At 43.7% G+C, this 24881-nt stretch overlaps 1 protein-coding gene across 8 annotated transcripts in view; it reads right to left on the bottom strand.

The window, feature by feature from the left end:
- Positions 1–12481: 12481 nt before the first annotated feature.
- Positions 12482–24881, bottom strand: part of USP6NL (USP6 N-terminal like) — a 140189-nt gene continuing 127789 nt past the window's right edge. For all 8 annotated transcript variants that reach the window (XM_020892951.2, XM_020892970.2, XM_070471969.1 and 5 more), the window contains 4 exons: positions 24162–24227; positions 23970–24069; positions 21335–21487; positions 12482–15808 (listed from right to left, as the gene is read on the bottom strand). In XM_020892951.2, the coding sequence (XP_020748610.2) occupies positions 14448–15808; positions 21335–21487; positions 23970–24069; positions 24162–24227 (1680 nt within the window). In that variant the 3' untranslated portion in view covers positions 12482–14447. The remainder of the gene's footprint in view (positions 15809–21334; positions 21488–23969; positions 24070–24161; positions 24228–24881) is intronic.

Consider the following 24881-nt stretch of genomic DNA (forward strand, 5'->3'; position numbering starts at 1 on the left):
GTTACAAAGGTCTTACCTTCAGTGGGGGCCTCTTTCCTGGGTCTCTGTCTCCATTTTTTCATTATCCCTGCGTTCTCATCCTCATACTCCTCCCTGGAGAGAAGCCAGGGACCTCTTGGGCCAGAAAGGTGTTGGCTCCTGTGCCAAATGGTCAACACAGATGTCCTCTCGGGGGAGGTGACTGGCCTCGGAAGGCCCAGATGAAGTCTGCCGTAGACACCACACTCTGCAGCCCCCATCGCATAAGTGGGCTGGGTGACCTGCCTCAACGTGGACTTCAAAACACGCTTTAGGAGGAAGCAGGGGTGGGGGCAAGCAGGAGGGCAGGGACTACAGATTTGCTGGAAACAAACCTAGTAGGGCCTCTGGGCTCTGTTTGGACGGGGTGGTCAGTGTGGCCGTCGACCGCATGGCAGGCGGCCCAGGCCTGGCAGATGGCAGGGACGCAGCCTTAATTACAGCTCATTAGGGAGTTAGGTGGGTTATCACTTTCGGCCCAGTGCACGGTCTTCTCCCCCCGAGTCACACACACGGAAGTAAAGCGCCGCTGCCGAGCTGTCTGGCCCTGTGTGCACATACGGTAGGAAGAGACACGGGGTGCTGAGGAGGTGTGTGTAGTGCGTGGTCCTGAGAGTTTCTCGAAGGGTGCTGCGCTCCACCTCTGCCACCCTGCGTGCAGAACGTTCGCTTGGTTAGTGAGGCCAGTGCCTCGTGGCCTCTTGTCCTTGGGTGAAGCTGCCAGGTGACTGGACTCTGGGTGGGTAAGTTTTCCCTGCCCGCCCCCGCCAATGCGTTTCATCACAAAAGAACCTCTGGTTTTCTTTGCAGGGGGCTTAATTGCTTGTATGCTTGCAATTAGGTTCTGGTTTTCCCTGCTTTCTCAGAGCTTATCTCAGACCTAACCCAGATTAAGGTGTTTTTTTTTTTTAAGACACTATACAGATACCCCTTCTCAGGACTGATTAAATCCACACTCCATCTGGCATTACAAAAGCTGTTTCAAGCCTGGATTCCTTCTCTGAAATTATTTGCCAACAACCCATCCATAAATTAATGTTATGGTATGTTTATTAGTTTCCAGGCCTTCGAATAGTATATCGATTCTGGGCAGAGGCTTAGCATCTGGTTTAGCTGAAGAATTTAATTTTCTACAAACCACAATCTAATCATATCATCTGGTACTCAAACAAACACAAATTCAGTGCCCTTTAAATGCTGATGACTGCACCAGGGCCGAGCCCCACTCAGTCTCCACGAGTCTGCCTTGACAATGAGGGTATTAACAACAACAACCAAAAAAAGGTCAATACAGTGGATTATTTAAAAGGCTAACTACATTCAGTTTAACGGACTGTCCATTTTTCCTGAGTTTATGCTCTTCCTTTCTCTTGTGTGTAACAACATTCTTTAACATATTTTTAACAAATATATTTGATAAAATAAAAATGGACAGGACTTGCCCAGCAGTCAAGTGGCTGACACTCTGTGTTTCCACTGTAGGGCACACGGTTCGAGGAAGTAAGATCCCACATGCCACAAGGAGCAACCAAAAAAAGGACAGTTCTATGTGCCTCAAATTTTATAAATCATTTCATTCATCCATGAACTCCAAAAGATAGGCCATCCCAAGCTAATGAAACATCCAGGGACTTTTAAAAAGATGGGACAAGTCCATCTTTGGGGTGGGCTTAAGACCTCCCCACCCCTTTCTCAAACTGATAAACACCCACCACTGTTTCTGAGGGGCCAGTGGGGAAGAGAAGACAGCCTCCCAGGCTTTGAAACAGAAGCAAGTCCAACGTCGACTTACTCGCAGGAAGAGACCAGCAGGGATGGGACTACCCTTGCTTCAAGGTCTCCATGTTTCTGAGATGTCTGACTTCCCAAAAAAGTTACTGCCTTTTGAACTTTCACTCACTGGCATCACTTGACCTTTAGCTTCGATATGAAAACAAGCACGTGTCATTCTTCCCCAGGCCGCACCGTCCTTGGGGGATCAGGATGTGGCCTCCACTAGTGCCCTGGGCTCGGGGTGACAGGCCTGTGACCCCGGCTGCCTTTCAGGGCTGCCCCAGGGGCTCCTCTGATCTCCTACCCTTCTGCTGCTCTGAGGACTGTTTGGGGGCGGGGGTGGTGGGAACAGAAGCCTGAAGGCCTCTTCACTGAGGACGGCACTTGCTGCCGTTGTTGTTTAGTTGCTCAGTTGTGTCCGACTCTCTGCGACCCCAGGGACGGTAGCCCACCAGGCTCCTCTGCCCACGGGATTCTCCAGGCAAGAATACTGGAGTGGGTTGCCATTTCCTTTGAGCTCCACCCAAGCCCTGTTAGCTCATTCATGGTTAAAACCTTTAAATGGTGCCCCAGACGGGACCTGTCCATCTCGGCTCGCTCTTAGCTTTCATCCCTACAAGCCTGGGACACCTCTCCTCTTCAGGGGTCCAAAGCCCTCCTCACCTCCCTCTTATTTAAACATGGCTCCTTCTAACGTCCTAGGCACCTGCCCATCGGTTCTAAACCTTCTTTAGTGTCTGCCCTCAAGGCTTTGAAGCCTTTTTTTTTTTTTTGCAGGTGATGAAAATGGTTTTTTTTTTTCCCCATTTATTTTTATTAGTTGGAGGCTAATTACTTTACAATATTGTAGCGGTTTTTGCCATACATTGACATGAAACCTTGTGTACATAGAACTTCCCTGGCCCTCCCAAACCTACAGTAAGTGACCCCTGACCCCACCTGATGCATGACCTTCAACCCCACAACACCATCAGCTTCAAGGATGGCCTGATACAAAGGCAGAAGTTGGAAAGCCAACCAAGGTCTAGGTGAATGCTGTTTGTAGCTCTGTTCACTGAGCAAGTCAGACCTCTTTGCATGTCAGCACGTGTCAGGCTATCTCTGTTATTCTTAAAGGGTGAACAGTATTAGTGTTCTTTTACATGGTTATACCCCAATGTAGGAAGCATCACTACAAACAAAGTTAGTGGAGGTGATAGTGGAGGTGATGGAATTCTAGTTGAGCTATTTCAAATCCTAAAAGATGATGCTGTGAAAGTGCTGCACTCAATATGCCAGCAAATTTGGAAAACTCAGCAGTGGCCACAGGACTGGAAAAGGTCAGTTTTCATTCCAATCCCAAAGGGCAATGCCAAAGAATGTTCAAACTACTACACAACTGCACTCATCTCATCCTAGCAAAGTAATGCTCAAAATTCTCCAAGCCAGGCTTCAACAGTACGTGAACCATGAACTTCTAGATGTTCAAGCTGGATTTAGAAAAGGCAGAGGATCCTGAGATCAAATTGCCAACATCCGTTGGATCATAGAAAAAGCAAGAGAGTTCTAGGAAAACATCTATTTCTGCTTTATTGACTATGCCAAAGCCTTTTACTGTGTAGATCACAAAAAACTGTGGAAAATTCTTCAACAGATGGGAATACCAGACCACCTTACCTGCCTCCTGAGAAATCTGTATGCAGGTCACGGAGCAACAGCTAGAACTGGGCATGGAACAACAGACTGGTTCCAAATCTGGAAAGGAGTACGTCAAGGCTGTATATTGTCACTCTGCTCATTTAACTTGTATGCAGAATATATCATCCAAAATGCCAGGCTGGAGGAAGCACAAGCTGGAATCAAGATTGCAGGGAGAAATATCAATAACCTCAAATATGCAGATGACACCACCCTTATAGCAGAAAGCGAAGAGGTACTGAAGAGCCTCTTGATGAAAGTGAAAGAGGAGAGTAAAAAAGTTGGCTTAAAACTCAACATTCAGAAAACTAAGCTCATAGCATCTGGTCCCATCACTTCATGGCAAATAGATGGGAAAACAATGGAAACAGTGACAGACTTTATCTTTGGGGGGCTCCAAAATCACTGCAGATGGTGACTGAGGCCATGAAATTAAAAGATACTTGCTCCTTGGAAGAAAATCCATGACAAATCTAGACAGCATATTAAAAAGCAGAGACATTACTTTGCCAACAAAGGTCCATCTAGTCAAAGCTATGTTTTTTTCCAGTAGTCATGTTTGGATGTGAGAGTTGGACTACAAAGAAAGCTGAGCACCAAAGAATTGATGTTTTTGAACTGTGGTGTTGGAGAAGACTCCTAAGAGTCCCTTGGATTGCAAGGAGATCCAACCAGTCAATCCTAAAGGAAATCAGTCCTGAATATTCATTGGAAGGACTGATGTTGAAGCTGAAACTCCAATACTTTGGCTACCTGATGCGAAGAACTCACTCATTGGAAAAGACCCTGATGCTGAAAAAGACTGAAGGTGGGAGGAGAAGGGGATGACAGAGGATGAGATGGTTGGACGGCATCACTGACTCGATGGACATGAGTTTGGGTAAGCTCCGGGAGTTGGTGATAGACAGGGAAGCCTGGCGTGCTGCAGTCCATGGGATCACAGAGTCAGACATGACTGAGCAACTGAACTGAACTCAACCTCAATTTAACCGATCCTCTGCTATTGGAAATCCAGGCTATTTCCATTTTTTCTCTATTACTAACAGTGGTGAGACAAACATCCTTTTACATCCATTTTTTTCTGCTTGTACTTCTGCTCATGCAGTGGTGTGGGACCCAGCAGATTGGGGAGGCACTTTTCTTCCCACTGGCAGGGCATGGACATCCTTTCTGCCATATGGCCTTGTCGGTCATTGCTTCCATTTAGCAAGAGAGTTCCAGAAGAACACCTACTTCTGTTTTATTGACTACGCCAAAGACTTTGACTGTGTGGATCACAAGAAATTCTTAAAGAGGTGTGAATACCGGACCACCTTATCTGCCTCTGAGAAATCTGTATGCAGGTCAAGAAGCAACAGTTAGAACTGGACATGCAACAACAGACTGGTTCCAAATTGAAAGAAGGAGTATGTCAAGGTGACAAGTATTGTCACCTTGCTTATTTAACTCATATGCAGAGTGAAGTGAAAGTTGCTCAGTCGTGTCCGACTCTTTGCAATCCCGTGGACTATGCAGTCCATGGAATTCTCCAGGCCAGAATACTGGAGTGGGTAACTAGTGACTGAACTGAATTACTGGCAGGATGGAGAATATGTTTAATAGCTTTGTACTTCTCTATCCGTACATTTTCTTTTAGTGTTCTTTGCTCATATACCACTTGGGGGTACTTCACAAGTCTCAAGGGGGAAAATCTAACTTCAAACATAAGTGATATTAGTCCATTCCCTATACAAACATTTCTACTCATCATTCAACCTCACTAAGCATGTGTGTCCCAGGCACTGTATTGCACATCATGTACATATGTACATCATCTCAGTACCTCTTCAGAGCAGGCCTGTGGAGAATGCCTCATCTTCTCTGTTTCACTCAAGAGGCTAAGGTTCAGAGAGGCTAGTGGAAAAGCTGAGACTCATCTCCAAGCTTGCTGCAAACCTGAGTTCTTTCCAGACAGCACTCCACCCTCTAGATAGAAATGCCCTCACGTGATTGTAAGGTGTTCGCAGACAGGAACAGAAGGCGGCCATAGAAGCTAGAATAACAATGATGTAGTGGCGGAGGTGGGGCGACACCTCCTTTCCTCATGGTCAAACCAGTCTGCTTGGCAGCACAGGCAGGCGTCACTCGCGGCTTCTCAGCGGAGGTTTTGATCCCAGGACTCTGGCCGCTTGTGGCTTATTCCTATCCAACTGCACCACGTGTTTCGGGTCTGAGGGACAGACTACAGAGTCATGAACTGTTGGGCTGCTGTGAGCTTAATTTTTAAGAATCCTAATCCCTAAGCCCCACCCCCAGAGATCTGTCTCATTCATCTGGGGTGGCCCGGCCACCAGCATTCTGGGCAGCTTCCCAAGTGACTCTCGTTCACCGCCCTGGGTGAGACCTGCTCTCTGAGGTCATCTCCACCAGCCCGTCCAGCTCCAACGCCCACAGTTTAGAGCTGAGAAATTGAGGCCCGGAAGGGAATGTGGCTTTCCCAAGCTCACCCTGCTGGTGAGTGGCAGCTCAGACTGGGTCACAGCTATGAGGACTTCCAGTCCACTCCACCAAGCTGTGGACAGCCAGGGCCATCACTCTCTGCCCTTTCAGAGGTGATCCTGCTAATGGTGATTTGTGGGTACAGATATGGTTGATAATTTAAGACTTCCTTCATATAGCAACCTGAGTGTCTGGGTCTTATTTGCTCCTTTGCATCCGTCCTCTGCTCCCTGGCTGTCCTGTGAGGGTCGCTCATTCCCATGGCTGTGAGCCTGTTTCCTCTGTGCGTTTCCGTGGTGACTTCCCCGACAGTCCAACCTGAGCCGCGTCTTTTCTCATAAACATCGTGTCCGTGCTTGTCATAGGGGCTGAGAGCACTGGGGTCCCACCCTCCTGGTCCCTGCCATAGATGTGGGTCTTCATTTGTAACAAAGCATGAGTGCCAACCTTCCCCACACGTCCGCCTGCTCCACGGTGCCACCAGGCCATCTGTTCTTTGCTCACCACTGTCTTCAGATCACGTGACGTGGCACCTGCCCAAAGCAGACACAGGCCTGGGGCAGGGGCACCCTCCCCTTAAGAGTTTGGGGCAGAACCCTTTCAGACTCTCCCCTCCACCTCCAGAGTTTGCAGATCAGAGAACCCAGGCCCAAAGAGCCTCAGGGACCTGCCTGGAGTCACACCAGGATCTCCGTGGAATCTCCAGGAATACGGAAAGTAACAAACTGGAATAAAACCAAGGGCGGCCTGGTAGTGGTTCCCAAGTGTGTGAAGAGTCAGAACTGCCATCTGACTGACATAATTTTCCCCATGTAGATCCACCCCTCCCACTATGCTCCCACCCTTCTCCGGAGAGAGTGGCATTGCTTCCCACACATGCCCACCTGGCCGTGGCTCTAGGAGTCACAGCAGATGACAGCCCCAGCGCCCTGGCAAACTCCAATCACCTCTTCAGTCAAGTCACTGGATCTTTCTCCTGCACTTCGGATGCTGGCCTTTCCTCCTTCCTGGGACCCCCACCCCCCAGCCAGGGCCCCTCCTCTCCCATCGCCCTGTGCCACCCTCCCCCCACGTGTCGTTCTGACACGTGTGCGGCTGTGCTGCTCATGAGACTCTCAGCTCCACGAAGTCAGGGCTGTGGCCCTCCTGGTCACGAACGCCCAGCTCTGCGGGGGCCGGGAGGACAGGTAACCTTCCTCGTTGCTGCCGCGTGGTGATGCCGTCCTAGACACACTGCGCCAATCAGCTTGTTGAATCCTCACAACTCCAGGAAGGGAGCACTACGGTCTGCATACTCCAGAGAAGGACACGGGTACTATGGTCCTGCTCCTCCATCCCCAGGACAGAGGCCAGCGGATGTCTGGGCCACCGACTTCAAACTCGACTCAGTCTGACTCAGAAGCTCCGTCCTCCATCACCAGGCCTCTGGGTGCCGTGGAAACCCAGTCCAGGCCGGTCCCTCCGAGGCCTTCATACTCCCCGCCCTGGGGCACCTCTCAACAGTCAGTGATGCCCTGCTCTCCCGTCCTCAGCTCATATCCTCCCCAGGCAGGTGCTCTCCTATGACCTGACCCCCACGTGCCGGCAAGTCCAAATCTCTCTGCAATTGCCAGCTGCCCATCAGCACGATGTGTCCATACCCCACTGTTTAGATTCTACGTGTCCAAATAGAAGCCGTCTCCTCGCCAACCCTAAACCCGCTCCTTCTCTTAAATTCATCAGATGGTGGCCTCTCTGTCCCTACCAGGGCCCAACCAGGGAACTGCAGAAATCAACCTCCAGCCTTCCATTCCCCTCAGCAGTAGAGAATGATGTGTGCAAACACACAGGTTCTGAAGAATACAATTCTAGTCACAAGTGCAACAAAAATACAACAGGAATAACTTTACCAAAAGTGTAACACTCGACCCGGAAGAGTCAAAACAACTTGAGAAAGAACAAAGTTGGAGGATGTACACTTCTTGTTTTCGAAACTTAAACACTTATATAATATGATTCATTGATTTTTTGATAGAGGTACTAAGGCAATTCAGTTCTGGAAAGCAATGTCTTTTAAACTTGGTTCTGAGACCACTGAACATGCATATCAACTTAGATCCTTCCCTCACACCTTATATAGTAATAATTTGACAAGGCTCATAGATCTAAATGTAAGAGCTAAACTGTAAAACTTCTTAAATAAGACACGGGAGAAAAATCATTTGTCACTTTGGGTTAGGCAGAGAGATACAATACTAAAAGCAAGATCCATAGAGAAAAAAACAATAAACTGGACTTCATTAAAATTAAAAACATTCATACTTCAAAAGACATCATTAAGAAACTGAAAAGACATGTCACAGACTGGGAGAAAATATTTGCAAATCTTATGTCTTACAAAGGACTTATACCCAGAGTATTTTAAGAATGCTTACTTTTAAAGAATAAGAAAACCCAATTAAACAAGTGAGCAAAAGATATGACTAGAGATTTCACCAAAGAATACACACAAATGAGTCATAAAAACATGAAGAGATGCTCAACATCATTAGCCATTTGAGAAATGCAAATCAAAGCCAAAATGAGATATCACTTTACACCCACTAGAATGGCTTTAACCAGAAATATAAAACAATAAGCATCGGTGAGGACGTGGAGAAATCAGACCCCTCATACATTGCTGGTGGGAAGGTAAACGATATAGATATGATGGAAAAGAGTGTGACAGCTTCTTAAAAAGTTAAACACAAGCTTATCATAAAAGCTAGCAACATCACACCTAAATACGTACCCAAGGAAAATGAAAACAAGGCCCCGCAAACTTGACACAAACGTGTGAAAATAATCCAAATGTCTATCAACTGGTGACTTGAGGAACAAAATGTGATAGTCATACAACAGAATCCTATTCAGCAATAAAGAAAGTGGATATTGACACTTGCTACCCATGGATGAACCTCAAAAAGCAAAAGAAGCCAGATGCAAAAAACCCCAAATATTGCTTGATTCCATTTCTATGAAAGGTCCAGAAAAGGCAAATCAGAAAGATAGATGGTGGATTAACAGTTGCCTGAAGCTGTGGGTGGGAATGGGTCCTGCAAATGGGGAAAAGAGAGTTTCTGAGGTAATGGAAATGTTTTAAGATTGGTTTGCTATGATGGTTGCACAACTCTGAAAGCTTACTGATGTGTATACTTAAATGGGTGAATTTTATGGTAGGTTAAGTAATACTTTCTTAAAATTGTCAGTGAGGGAATGGAAGTCCTAGACTCAGATTCAAGTCCTGCCTGGGTCTCTTTTCCTACCAGCTGCATAACTTGGGGCAAATCACTTCAACTCCTGGGCCTTAAGTTTCCTCATATGTAAACTGGGAATTAAGGTCATACACTTCAGTTATTGTGAGAATTGAGTTAATACAGGTAATATGCCTAGCACAATGCCAGACACACAGCGAGCATTCAGCAATGTTAGCTATTATCTTTAATTGTTATGATTACATTCAATCAATTATCAAGCTTCGCCGATTTTTACTTGGTAAATAGTTCTCAAGCTCACCACCTTTCCTTGTTCATTTCTCCCCTGGTGCTGAGATCTGTGCCACCTTTTAGAAATAACACCTGTTGCAACTGTCCAAACTTCCCCCAGGCCTGTACCCCTACATCTGCCTCCATAGGGCACACAGGTCCCCAGGGCAGGTCTCTGCAGACTTTCCCACCCTATCCCAGACACACACACACACACACACACACACACACGCGCGCCATGAGGTTGCTCGTCCATCCCTTCTCTCCAAACGCCCCTCCCCTTCCCTTCAGTCCGTCTACTCTGAGCACTCTCCCGCATAGGCCCTCCCAGACCCTCCAGCACTGGGCTCTTCTGCGCCCACAATGGTCACCTGTACACGTCCCATCGCCAACATTGAACGGAGACACAGACTATAAAACGCACCTCCTATCCTGAAGTATGAACCCAGCCCAGTCCCAAGGCAACTAGTACACCGTAGGGGCTCAATGAAATGCTGCCTGGTCAGGTGTGGACACCAGAGTGCAGCACATTCTCGGCTTCTCCATGGGCTTCCTGACAGCTTGGGCTTCTTTTCAGCAGGTCACTTAAGGAAAGTGACAGAAGTTATCCAGGAAAATGGAAATCCTCGTAAGGCTCGACCTATCTGGAAGAACTGTTGTAAGAGGTGATGAGAGGAAGCACAGGGTCTGGCCTTGGGCTGAAGTCACTGCCACTTCCCACCACTGCCAGCAGTTCATCAGAAACACGAGATGGCTGGGGATGTTCATCTTTCCAGTCAAAATTTTCCTAACTTACCCGAAATCAGTTTCGAAAGTCTGAAACGGGTCTGTTAAGAATTTTTGAGACAGCTCACAGTGGGAATATACAATTGATTAAAAAAAAAAATTCCCCAATTAGTTTTAACGAGCAGCAGGGGTCAAGATCCACTCCTATGAAATCTGTTATTTTTTCCCTCTATGTTTCAGGATTCTTACTGATAAAATGGTGGCAGTTATGCTTAGATTTATCGGTAACTGAAACCCTTCTGAGAGTACAATTCACAAAAAAATATTAAATGGAATCCTTTCTTCCTGTTCTCAACACCTTAGGTCATTGTAAAAGTTAAGTCTGACTTATTAAAACTGTCTGATCGCTAAGTATTAATGTTAGTATTAGAAATGAAATTTAAAATCCATTAAAGGACAATTAAAACAAAGAAACAGACTGCCAAAACCAATCTTAAATAACCCATAATCAAGAACATCTGAAAACAAAGGCGTGACTCTAAAAGATAACTGAGAAGTAATAATATTTCCAAAAGATTAAGCTGTAGATCCTCTGTGAATAAAGCCCTATTTGTGGACCTGGAATGTTTTTCTCTAATCATAAAAAAAGTAAAGAAAAGAGATCTTAGCGAAATATTGACGAGGCATCATTTCTGTGCTTATGGTGTAACGAGCCCTGAGACAAAGATCGGAAATGATTACAAATATAAAGTGACACTCACTGTGACATAACACTTAGTATCAGAATCTTCTTAAAATGAAAAAAAGTTAAAACAATCATATCACATCCTGTAAACATCTATTTTTCTTCTTTGGAGATGTCCCACTGACTGAATCTCTCTTCCTTCCTTAGAGAAACATTCTGTCATTGATGGTGAAGGGGATCAGGACCTGCCACCCCAAAGCATGCCACTTTGGGGGTACGAATGATTTCTGAGCTGAAGTTATCTGAGTGCCTGAAATCCTTTACCTGCCTAAAAGCAGAGCCTTCCCAAAGAATGCAATTGTCATAAATCCACTCCCCAGGCAACTTCATAATCTCCTCTTCTGACACCCCACTCAGCCCCCCAGGACAAATGATCATTTCTCCTATCTGCTTTGCTAACGGCCCATTTATTTTCTAGAAAGTCATTTGCTTTTAAGTGCCTTCTTCCCCATCCCTTTCCCCAACTAAGCTGGGTGGAGAAAGCTTAGTTGGGGAAAGCTAACCCTCCCTTGGAGCAACTGGATACCACGCGAAGGCGGGACACACATGTTAATAACCTTCTGGTTGCCTTTCTCCTGCTTGTCTGTCCTTTATCAGCCCAATCTACAAGGTCTGGATGGAGAACCTAGAGGGCAGGAGGAGAGTAATTCTGTTCCTCCCCTGGATGTCTGGTTTGACAGCAGAGACATCTGTCGGCTCCCAAAGCTGTCTTCTGTTTTAAACGTCCTGGAAACAACATAAGCACCTGGAAGAGTTTAAGTTTTAAAACTCTTTGAGATACTAGGTCTAGTTTCTTTAATTTTTCAAACTATTAAAATATATAAACTATATCAAAGTGCTTACTGTGTTAAGCAAAACTGCTATGAAGAAAAGACTTAATGGTGGTAAAATATTTACCTCGTATATATCTAGAGAAAAAAATGAATATCCTTACCAGATTTTTTCTAAATATACTTAATCTCCTATATGAATATTATTCCATCTTTTAACATTTCATTATTTATCTTTTATTAAAAGATAAATTTGAAAGAGTAAAACTGGATGGTGGCAAAATAAGTTCAAATTAAATTTTCCTACTTGAAAAACCAACAGCTACATTTCACAATGGGGGAAAACTGAAAATAATAATACCTTATTGCTATTAAAAGGGCTTCCCTTGTGGCTCAGCTGGTAAAGAATCCACCTGCAATGTGGGAGACCTGGTTCAATCCCTGGGTTGGGAAGATCCCCTGGAAAAGGGAAAGGCTACCCTCTCCAGTATGCTGGCCTGGAGAATTCCATGACTATATGTCCATGGGGATAGCAATGAGTTGGACACAACTGAGTGAACTTCACACACTAACAGACTTGTAAGCTATTAAAAATGGCTGATTAAATAAAGGCAGGTGATATGGTTCTAAATACACAATTACTGGAAACTAGTAGAGCATGTAACATAGAACTGCAATATATATAGGCATGGAGGCAAATACTGGGTCATATCTACTCAGTTAGAAGGGAACAAGGTTTAGAAAACTCAGAGATGCCATACGAAAAAAGCACATAAAAGACACAAACAAAATATACTTCTTCAGCATGTTAAAAACAATCACATCAAAAAAAGTATACAGATAAAAAAAGTCATAGATGACATAAGAAAATAGTGTGTGTGTGTGTATATATTTTTTGCATATATATATATATATATATATAAATCTACAGTATTTACCACTGTTGATATATATATATTTTGAAGCAGCTCTGATGCTGCTATCATAAACTAAATTGTACAGCTTGGATTATTACAAGTCACAGAATCATGGTTTAAAATTGGAGTTCACATCCCCAGCTACATTTTTATATACATTTATTTCTCAGCTTCCACATGATCTCAATCAGGAGCCATGTGGTATTTGGGTTTTGTCAGTTTCTGTGCAGTGCTCAGCTGCTAACACGCTGCATTTGTTTTGCCCTTTAATAACATCATTAACAAGTTGATTAAAATTACATTAGACTCATTATATACATAAAAAATATTGTCACATCCACTAGCTAAACAAATGTTACTCTCATTTTAAAACATATACTTCTGTACCTTGAAAGCTTAAAAGCCCCAACTTACAAGAAGAACGATCAATGTTAGCTTTTCTGTTCTCTACTGTTCGAACAAGAGCAAAGTGAGGGTGAAAACAAGCTCTCCAGTGAAATCCAAAGACATACTTTTTTGGAGTGCCCAAAACTTGGTTGCCGTTTTGGTCATTGTAGTGTAAAAGAACATTCTGAAAGACATTGCTGATTTGTTACCATGAAACTGAAACAACCAACCAAAAAAAGATTTCTGAAAATATGATAGCCATGCTATTAAAAAAAAGGACCAAAATCTGAGATTCCTAGTAATACTTAGAATCATTTTTTACAATTTTACAAAGCAATAATTTAACGGCCTAAGAGCAGCAATATCCACTGACTACATTCTTTAAAGGAAGAGGGCCAGGAAAAGACCATGTAAGTATCACCCTGCCCTTTGTAGGGAGGTTTCACAGGAATTTAAGGGACAGAAGAAAGAAAGGACCATATTGTTAATCCTGCTTTCAAATGAATTTCAAAGCAGTTGGTTCTGCTATGAGTGACTGATGATTGGTAACTTGCAACTTCAGCTGGCATCCACTGGAGAGTTATGCGCACACTCTCTGGGCGTCTGGCAAGCATACTCTGCTCTGAGCTTTACAGGAGTCAGACCAGAAAAAGGCAGAGACACACGAAAGCTGACTTCTCTGTGAACACGGACACACTGCGTGCTGCACTTCTGAAAACAAAACTTAAACTGCACTGATTTTTTAAGCACCATTAACTGGTTAGCCTTCCTCTCCAATGTCTTTAATTTTCAAATTGAAAACTGAATGAGAAAGCTGAGCATTCCATGAGACCCCAAATTAAGTCAGGGCAAACTCTCAAGTCAGTTTAGGACCTGGGTTAAAAATACAAGGGGGGGGGGCGGGTGGTGGTGGATAAAACTTGACTAAAAGGTAAGTTAGGGAAAAGAAGAATAAATTATTCCATGGATCTACATTGAAAGTTCTTTTCTTCAAACATTTTTTTAGTTCTGTGTTTGACTGTATATGGGTAGATGCCTATATAGTAGCTATTAAAAAACACCATACACTAGATAGAGCCTTAAAAATACCTATTCTACTGCTTTTCAGTGCTTTGTAACATTACTCAAAATAGAATGGGCTAAGAGAGTACAAATATTCAGATTTTGGAGAAAGATATAAATGAAACTGTGCGTGCATCCCTAAATGCTATTGCTATATTTCCAGGTTAAATTCCTTTTAATGGGTTCAGTGATGATGCACGTTAAAAGCTCATCGTTAGGCAGCATCTAGGTGGGGATGAAATCACTTCCATATATTCTTATTACTGACATACATGAGAACTGTGCGAGTTCTTTACAATTGTATAAAATACTGCTTTGGCAATTATAAACGTAGCAATTCAGGTCTCATACGGTTTCTATTCTCTTGTCTGCAGCAAGTACAGATGAATTCTTACAGCAATACTGACTCCTGAATAGAGAGTCCATCCCGATTTCTGTAGTGATACGCTGGAGGTGAGGGCCCTGAATACTGAAACCCGGGTGAAGTGGCGTCTTCCAGAGCTGGGGAAGTTCTATACCGCACTGGACCATCTACGGAGACTGCGGGGAGGGCGTGGTCCTGATAGGGGGTGTGGTGAAACGTGGGGTGTCTTGGGAAACTGCTCAAGTGGCCACGGTTGACATCTCTTGTCCACGGCTGTCCGTGCATCTCTGGTCTCCACGTGTAACCAACTTCTGACCATTTTCTGTTATCTGGCAATCCATCCCCTGGAGGAAGGATGAATTTCCCATTCTTTGGGGACCCTGAATTGCCCGAATATCCGCCGGCACCAAGATCAACAGGGAGAACTTCTATGCGACTCGACGGCTGAACCAGAGGAGTCGGGCGGCTGTGAGATTTCTCTGGAGAAGCGCTGACTGGAAGCGCGGAGCCGTAAGGTCTCCGGGAAGGATTCGTGTGCGCCCCAGGGGGGAACGGGAAGCTGCTGTTGGCGGCAGGGACCCGTTTTGGAGAGCTGCCCTGGTAGGTGGGGGGGTTACTGTACACAGGGGGGTGCGCGGCCCCGCGGTCTTCTCCGTCTGGCAGGAACGGGTGCGGGGCGTAACTCGTAGGCAGGACTTTGAACGCGAACTTGGGCGGGGCCCTGGACGGGCTGGCGCCGGGTTCGGAGGGCCTCCGGGGGCTCTGCGCCCGCGCGCGCTCCAGCGCCTCCTCCACAGCGCCGCCCGGACCGTCCTCAGGCACGTTGTCATACTGCGAGGCGGTGGAGCCGCGCTTGCCCTCCTCTGCGTCCAGCACCTTCGTCTGCTGCCTCACGTGTGGGGCCCGCGGGTCGGCGAGCGCGGGTGGTGCGGCCCGGCTCCGGCCTTCCACGGCGGACCTGGTGGTCTTCTCCAGAACTGCAGCCTCGGAAGGCTTGTGCCATCGGGGCGCGAACTCCTTCCGCACGCGCGAGGTGGCGTTGCTGTTCTGATTGGCCGCCGCGTGGTTGTATTGCCCGGAGCCGTCCTGGGCGGCCGGCGGGAGTCTCCTCTGCGCCTGCGCCTCAGCCTCGTCGCGAAGCCTCTTACCCTCCTCGTCCGACGACTTCCGCCGCTGCTGCCTCGCCCTCTCCGGGGTGCCGGTCCGGCGTGGGTGGGGCGGGGAAGGGTCGTGGTTCTTGTGGGGCGAGCCGCTTCCTCTCCGACCGCCAGGGTGAGGACTCGACCTGCCCACGCTCCTCTGTCCATTGCTCAGGTGAGTGACACCAGCCGACTGACCTTCAGGGGGAAGCTGCCCCAAAGGTTTCTTTGGAAATTCATCCTCTTTGCCTAAAGGGAAAGACACATTCATAAGTGCCATATGTGCATGACCAAACGGTACCAAACCTAAGACCTGCATGAATGAATTACTGCTTACTCTTCACATGCACACTCAACATGCATACCTGCACAGAGACATGCAGCATTTTAGTAGCTTAGGAGAAGCATTTTTTAGTGATTGACACGAAAACATTCCAAAATGTACAGATGTACAGATGGGAAGATTTTATATAACCTTATATGAGTAGTAAGAAAAAGTGATAGTGACTCCGTAGTGGCCCACTCTTTGGGACTCCATGGACTGTATAGCCCATCAGGTTCCTCTGTCCATGAGATTTCCCAGGCAAGAATACTGGAGTGGGTAGCCATTCCCTTCTCCAGGGGATCTTTTGGACCGTCAGATCAGAGCTGGCTCTCCTGCACTGCAGGCAGATTCTTTACAGTCTGAGCCAACAGGAAAGCCCCATGATAAGGGTCACAGAATCGTGTAAGATGATTCTTAAATTTTGTTAAGCTGTATGATTACCTGCTTTTTCAAAAATGCAAAGCTGATATTCTCATTTCTATTCCTGAAACAGTCTTACAGGTCAGTAGTTCAATGTCTTACCATTACATTCCTTCCACTTAAGCATTCCTCAACTAAAAGAATTTAGAATCTCAGTAAAATAGTTTCTATCAACTTCAAGCAAGTCTGCCAAGTTTAAAGGTCAAGTGATGACCAATTGTGACTCCAAGTTGTACCCAAATAGCTCATTATTATTCTCTCAAGTAACTCCACAGGATAAAAAGAAACAATATTCTGTACCTCCAAATTAATATTCTAATAAGGTCCTACTTTAAATGCAAAAAAAAAAAAAGGAAAAAAGAATAAAAAGGAGAAAATCATATTAGATACTTTTAGTTTTACATTTCAAATAACATCAGAAAACTAAAGAATTAAAGGAATGTGCATTTAGTGAAGAGTGTTTAAAAACCATCCACCATAATATGAACACCCATAAATACCATCTTGAAAAGATGAGAGATTTCACTTGTAAAAATTCCAAAGTTTAAGATATATGCTTTCTACCTGTCACTACAAAATCATACATTCTCACTTAAAAATAAGTCGTTTCTCTCTTCAAATGTCCCCCCAACTAACAAATAGTTAGGAGGAAGCCATGGGTCCACAGTTGTAAGCAGGCAGATACCACCTTGTTTTCATGTAGCTCATGGTTTAGGTGATAATAACTGTATTATTTACCCACATATTATAATTTTAAGATTTTTAAAAGTTCAATGAGTTTTTCTTTGGGAGGGAGCAGAAAATGATGGTAAATAACCTTTAAGTAGATGAGCTGTCAGAATCAGAGTTACTGAGCTAAAAATAAACTCTGTTTTCCTAATTCAGTGGTTTTTCTAAACTTTTTAAAAGGAAATTCTCTTTCTCAAAGGAACTCTCATATGAAACTGCAATAAATAAATAAAAAAATAAACAAAGCTGCTCTAAGTGGAAAGAAGTAGGGAGGAAAGAAGACTAAAAGAGAGAACTGAACATCTGGGGAAAATAACACCACATCATATCCTACCCTATGTTCTCATATCCAGAGATTTCCATCGTGAAATCTTCTGGATACATAAAAGGCATGCATCAGCAAAGACTAATAGGATGCATGGTAAAATGCGGAATTACAAATATAAGGCCTGTATTTCTCAAGAAAAGGAATGAAAAAATGAGGAGGAAGTAATAGACTGAGGTGGTAATTTCATGCCTGAAGCAAAATGGAAAGGTATGTGTTATACATATGAGGGATTTTTAATTTTTCAATATAAAGGGTAAGAAAAGTATTCACCTTACACTTAACACTACTTTATATTCAAGCCAATATACGCATTTCTCTAAGAAGAGACATTAATATTCTATGCATCTACACATCATATTAGAATTAAAAGAAAATTTTAGCATGTTCCATTTACTGAATGGTCAAGAGGCCAAAATCCACACCAGGAGGGAAAAAATCTGCAATTGTTCTAAAACATCCAAAAACTCGCTTCTTAAAGGTCTTTCACAGTCACCCATAATACATCTCCTTTTCACCTTAGGAGTCGATAACCGGCTCAAAGTGCGACTGCACTACTTATTTTGCAGTCTTTCCTATAGTGTCTAAAATAGTAACAGAATCACAAGTAAGGTTTTGACAAAATGTCCACTCGTTCATATGTAATTAATCTTAATTAATGATGTATCATTCAAATAAAAAGTACAGAAACATAACAGTTATAAACACCCAAGATCTCTATAGCTAAGAAACTACATGTAGCAGGGTTTGGAGAAAAAAAAAATCCAGTGCAAACAAAAGGACATGGTGTCTATAATTAACTGCTGAATGTCAGTCTCTCACTAGGAACGAGGACTCTGTAAGAGGTGACGATGAATACCTCAACTGAATAAAGATATTTAGAGGATACAGCCCCTTAGCTCCCATAAAGATTATAAGTAGGAAAAAAGGAGAGTACTTTGAAAGATGCAATAGACAAGCATATAAGAAAGAGCCTTCTAAAACCTAAGTGCTTAAAAACCCTAACTCCTCCCCATATTATGGACAGTAATGAAGGTTAAGCTAGGAGGCCTACGCGGGAGGGGTAAGTGTATTCCCAGGCACCAGGGCCGGACCGCAGTGCTGGGATCTGCATAACTTAAAACAGCATCAGACAGCAACTACTGTCCACAGTGACCTGTGTCTGGGGAGCAGAGTAGGGCCATGACTCCGCACCCACTTCTGTCTTCTACCAGCAGCCGCTGATGGATGGCATGTGGATCCTGCCACGTTCAGTTTATTCCCGTGACTGACCCAACCCCCCTGAAGAGCGCAAATCCTCAGCAGTTCAAGGGCAAGCAAATGTACACTTGTTCACATTTCTAAGGGCCTCCGTGGTGGTGGGAAGGGCCCTGTCTCTGAAGAGGAGTGAGAAGGGGTGGAGAGGAGGGACCCGAGGAGAAGGAAGGGGAAGAGGGGAGGGGAAGGATGGGACAGAATCAGGGAGAATCACGGGGGCGATGGGGCGGGGAGCCGGGAGATGCCCACAGCAGAGCACTGGCCCTCCCGAGGCCGCTGCTGGACTGAGTGAGGCCCAGGCCTTGCCTGGCAACCACAGCAGCAAAGCCCACGGGCCCTGCGCCCAGGAGAGCTGACCTCTGTGTCTAAGTATGGGGTCGAAGAAAACTATTCTCCGACTTCATTATAAAATGATTCCTTTCTGAAGTACACACACCATCGTCTCATGTGCTGATAAATATTCTCTGCCCTTTTCCTGCACAAGTAGATCCCTATAAGCATTAAACATTCTTGGACAATATCTTTCATAGATTCATCTCAAACTATTCAAACTACGCACACACACACCCCCCCCCCCCCACAACCCCCACCAATGTGCCCAATACACACACTGCTGCATTTGGTCTTTGGTTTAAGGATCTCCTTTCACCGCTAAGCAACGGGGTATAACTAAAAGATTCAAGCATAACTGATATCAAACAGATGGCTATAAATAGGCAATAAGTATTAATATTTATTACCCATACTTTCATTCTGGACTTCTTTTCCATAGACGTGACATTGTTTTCTGCTCACCTCACTTTAGCTCCTTGCCTAAAATTCTATTCTTCACTTCCTCCCCCTGAAAACCAGGAGTTTAAATGAAGAAGTGGGAAAGCAGCGTGATTCCCATCACACACAACACGGACGCTTCTGTGAAAATACCACGCTAATGACACTTTGCACTAGGGTTCCATCGCATAAAGGGTAAATATCTTTATGCCACTGCCAAGAATTAGACTACTCTGCTCAAAAAAAAAAAAAAAAGGAACTGTAACTTGATATATTTCAGAAAGTTTCTTATTTTTCTTGAATAACACTTTTTTCTTAAAAAAAGAAAAAAAAAAAAACCAACAAAAAGAACACGCCTTAGCATCCATTAAAAAAAAAAAGAAAAGGGAGACTCTTCAGTCCCTTCTGGCTGCTCCATCATCCATCTTACTCAGGTCTCTGTCACCACCCAGTGGACACCACACGCAACTGCAAGTCCCGCAGACTGCCTGCCTCAGAAGACCACTGCGGCTCTCTATCCAGGCAGAGAACATCAGCCCAGAGAACAACCCAGCTCTGGGGTTATTTATCCACCCCTCTCCTTTTATCCGCCCCCCACCCCCTCCATCTGCGTTCTACTGGAAAAAGATCTTACCAACTACTGCTACCAGGTTTTCTCATGAGTAGACTGAGGTTGAGTATTTTCTAAAAGTTATTTGAGGGATTAAATGAGACAATGTATGTGGAATGTGGCACAGAGCAGACATTCAATAACACTAGCTGCTAGTCAGATGCTAAATCAATCCATTCCATTACACAGGTTTGGATATTTTATTCTCATGTTTAAACAATTCTAGTATATATATATATTTTTCCTATTAATATATGTGTCTTATACTAAAACTTGTTTTAAACTCTTTTTAAAAGTAGGTAAGTCATTTAAAAATAAATGTTGGAATCGCAAGAACATAGTTAGTAATTGCTACTCCAAACGCATTCCCCGTAACAGGAAAGAATCAGCAGAAAGGCACAACAGAATATGAGAGAGGAGGGACCTCCTGGAGCAGAGGTGCTGGCCTCACAGGGCCCAGGCCCACACGCCACCATTGCAGTGATGGCTCATCTTCTGGTGAACCCTGATGACGCAAAACAAACCTCGGAGAAACACCCATTAGACTCCTTGCACTTAAATAACTAAAAGCAAAGCATCTTGGTTTTTAGCAAAAGTGTGTTCTGAAAATTTCTTTCCACTGTGCTGTCTCTGCATTTTCTTTTCTCTTTCCCTCTCATCCGACACTGCCCTTCATCCACCCGTCCCTGTTTACCCTGTTTCTAGCTCTACTAGGACTCTATTCACACTCCACTGTTACTGCATAAATTCCGGGTCTCCCCCTGCACCCTGAGACAGGAAGGTCTTTCTTTTTAGTTGGTAAATCCCCAACAGAGCACCGAGGAGGAAACCTAACAGGATGCACTGAAAGATGTTTTGGAATAAGTCAATAAAATACATTATCTACACTGCAGCATACTGCAAAGAACCAGGGATGAGCAGTCAGGAACCTCAGACTCTGGGAGCAGTACTGCTATCTGCAGGATCTGCAGGCTTCATATTTTTAGCATTTTAGTATCAATTTCCTCTTCTATAAAATGGGACTTTTACTTGATCCAGTACTGCATGTGGTTCTACAAGTGATGATGAATGTAAAGAGTGCTTATTGTTATGGTAACTTAAAGCTAAGGTTAACTTCTGTTGAAACAACATTATCTATTAAACTTCCTAATTTTCTGAGGAGAGGCAGATTTAATGAATATTTGCTCTTTCTTAAAATAATGAAGCCGTAAACACTGATTTACATGATGTCATCACAAGTATGCAGACGTTTTCACACCACAATGAGCCATGTTAACTGTACAGTATCTCCTGATCTGAACTGTAAGTTATGCATAAAGTGTCTGGCTATTTCCTTACCAGGTTCTGGAAGGTCGAGCTTTGCCCGCTTCAGTTCTGCCATAGAAATCTGGAGCTGCTCTATTACAAAGTCATCTTCGAAGAAAAAATCCTTTGCCAAGGTCTCCTGAAGAAATTCTACAAGTTCTTCCATGGACAATCTCATAAGATGTTCTAAGTTGAGAAAAATAAACAATGGCTACTTTAGGTTGAGAAGATAATGTATTTTATTCTGATGTCTATTTTTAAGAGTGCACTGCATTCAACTTCCAAACGGCCTTGTGAATATCAACAAAACTCAGTTAGGACAAAACTGTTTCCTGATATTAAAGCACACAGAAAAGCAGGTCATAGAGAAAAGCAGGTAGCTTTGGGGAACTGGGGGAAGGTGAACGCTGCTATATACCTTCTCACAGGTCTAAGATAACCATACCTGGGTATTAATATTTCCCCAGAGCAAGAGTTCCTAGAGACCGTAGACTGACAAAGACCACCCCGGATGAGTATGTGTTTTCCTGATACAGAGCTGTGACTGCCACAGGCATAGCCACTTCCAGGTCTGTATTTTAACTGTCTCAGAATTTCTCAAAAATCTCGGAGGCAAGAATTCTACCACTAAACCACCAATGCCACTCTCCAAATTTCTTGAAAATCTGGGTTATTAATTTTATCTGTATTGATACTTATGCCAATGCACTACAAGCAGATGTGTCTACGTGCAGTTCAATTTACAGAAAAAAACAAACAAGGAAACAAACGATACTTTACATGTTATTCACCTCTTTGCTTTCCCCCAGTCAACGGTGTATATCACTGATACCTCTCACTTCAACAAGTATGATTTTATGCTGTCATTATTAACAACTGCATAAGAGTCCACTGTGTGTATGTTCTAAATTTATTAATCATCAGTCTTCTAATACTGGGCATTTAGGTTGCTTCTTTTTTTTTTCTTTTACTGGTTAAAATCACAGTGTGATTTTTTTTTTTAAATAACAGTGCCTCTAAATATTGGTAAGTGAATTAGGAAAAAAACAAGAAAAAAATCTTAAGAGCCTCAGGTAACTATTGGCCAAGACATAGTTTTTGAAGCTTTATATGATGAAGGAACTTCATGGAAGTCCTTGATCTCTGTCTTCCTAATGAAAAAATACACAACAGCAAACGTTTTCCAGTGTTTAACCTAATGACATAGTAGGATATAAAGTGGTTGTTATGCTTAAGGTTAATTTACAAAGAGTAGAGAAACTTTTTACTTGTCAAAATTAATCAAGAGTCGTAAGTAAAACACAATTTAAGAGGAAGCGAGTTATGGGGCTTTCTCACTGCTAAAGGAATGTTAAACTAGTAGGTATATACCTTAACACAGAGTATGGCTCTGTTCTACATCTTGGTCAGTTCATAATCCAGAGAGACAGAAAAGAAGGACATGGTGGAGAGAGGGGAGGAACGGAGACTGACTGATTTCCTGTGGTTATGACCACAGATCCGAGTTTGGGCAACAGTTCACTGCCAAACTGTTTCATCTTGGGGTGGTGGTTTGGTGTTGGGGAGGCAGGGAAATGAACCACAAGACTTCTGAATCCTCTTCTCTCAGAGTAAACAACACAGATGTGATTTTAAAGTTTCAGTCTTATCTAGAATCTGAATAATCTGGTTCTCCTGAAGACCATGCTTTTCAAGTAAGTAATCAAACCATTTCCTATCAAAGTACCAAGGACGTTCTTAGAACAAAGCCACACAGGGAGGAAAACTACAGAACATGATCCCAAGCACTAAGCTAATGTATCACTGAGCTGGGAAACTGAAGAGATGACCGTTCAACAAGGCAAGAGGGCAGAGTATACGGTGAACGTGAGCCCAGGCTGTGCCGTAGGCTGGAGGTGCTGGGTGAGGGGCACCACGTGGAGCCTCTCTTCCCTTCTCTGCATGGTCACAAAAGGAGCACCATAAATTTTAAGGGTCATTTAAGACTTTAAGATGAATAAGGTCCCTCATTCATAAAGATCTACTCTCACTTCTTGACTTTCAGAGTAAGGCACAGCATGTCCTATTTACCGAGCCCTTGCAATATTGCAACTGACAGTCTTTTGCAGTTTGGACAACTGTGGGCCTGGAGGGTATTTGCTAGAGGCTACAAAGCAGCCACACGGGGTGGGGGAGGGCCCCCAACTCTGGTCTGTGATGTGGGGCTGGATGCGCTCTTCCTGGTGAAGCAATCACAGAAAACGCCCTCTCTAGACCTGTTAACTAAAGGGCCTGGCTTCTTTGGTCTCTCCCTTTTCCTATTAAACTTAAAGAATCAGATCGATGAAAAAAATAAGGGACATCCCCCCACACACACACCGTGGAAACAAATAACTAGTAGGAATGTTATTAGTGAGAGCAACATACTGCATTCTACCTAAACGTGAAGATGAAACGGACACAGAGAAAAGAATTAAAAGACTCTGCGATCAGTAAGCTTCTAGTCACGAGGAGGAACCAATGCGCGAAAACTACCAACTGAAGATAATTTCCTCACTGATTTTAGAGAATTTTTAAACTCATTACTAAAAGGAAATGACCTTGAGGTAGGTTGGGTGGGTAATGAGAAGTTAAGATTTAAAACAAGGCTAGATTTTTGTGAAATCTTTATAATTAAACACTTTCTTACTTCTGTGTAATTTTAAGATTGTGTAAGACATAGCAGTAAGAACTCGTTCTCCTTCGAAGATATAGATGTCCCATATTCTGAGGTTTAGTGTAAAGGGCGTCTATAATTAAAACAAAACAGAAATAAGATGAACAGTTTGTCCTCGTCTGGTATTTTTAATTTTATGATTGGACTTTTTAAATAAATACTCACCCGATCAAGGAAACATTGAAAAAACCATTTCATTGTGTAAAAACTTGTGTAGACTTCTTGAGAATCCTGGAAAAAACAAAAATTTCATAATTTCTGGATTGCTGCACACAAAATATGACGATATAATAAATACTAAAAGTTAGGCAGGTTGTTGGAGGTAGCTGTCAGAGCTAAACAAAACCATTCATTACAAATCTCCTCTGTGCTGGAGTATTTCCCCTTTTTCTCTTCCAACTCCCTCTTCTTCCTCAGTTGTACTTTTTAAAATCACCCTGAGAATACACCAACCCCTCATAAGATAAGACTGTTATACAATACTTTGATTCTCTTTTAATATATTCTAAAAGGAAGCATCCTTGCTTTACCAAATTACTATATTTTTTCAGAGGAGTATGCATGTCATTCACTGAGGACGAGTCTGTATGATCCTTAAAATATTTTAGTGCAAATACTTTAGTGCAATTAAAAAACCTCCTAAATCACTGAGAAATCACATATCCTTAAAAACTAAATTGTTTGTATTATTATATATCAGCTTCAAAGACGACTGATGCTATGAGTTAGGGCTGTGATAGTTCATTGGTACTACATTTCACAAAGCTCATGTCCTTTGAGCACCTGGGAACTGTAACTGCTCAGTCAATGAAATGGATGAGACTGCACACCAACAGAGTAATGGGGACCAACGGCTGCACTCAAGTCTTCCAGCTTGATTCTTGG

The sequence above is a fragment of the Odocoileus virginianus genome, chromosome 9, assembly GCF_023699985.2.
Source record: "Odocoileus virginianus isolate 20LAN1187 ecotype Illinois chromosome 9, Ovbor_1.2, whole genome shotgun sequence".
NCBI lineage: Eukaryota > Metazoa > Chordata > Mammalia > Artiodactyla > Cervidae > Odocoileus > Odocoileus virginianus.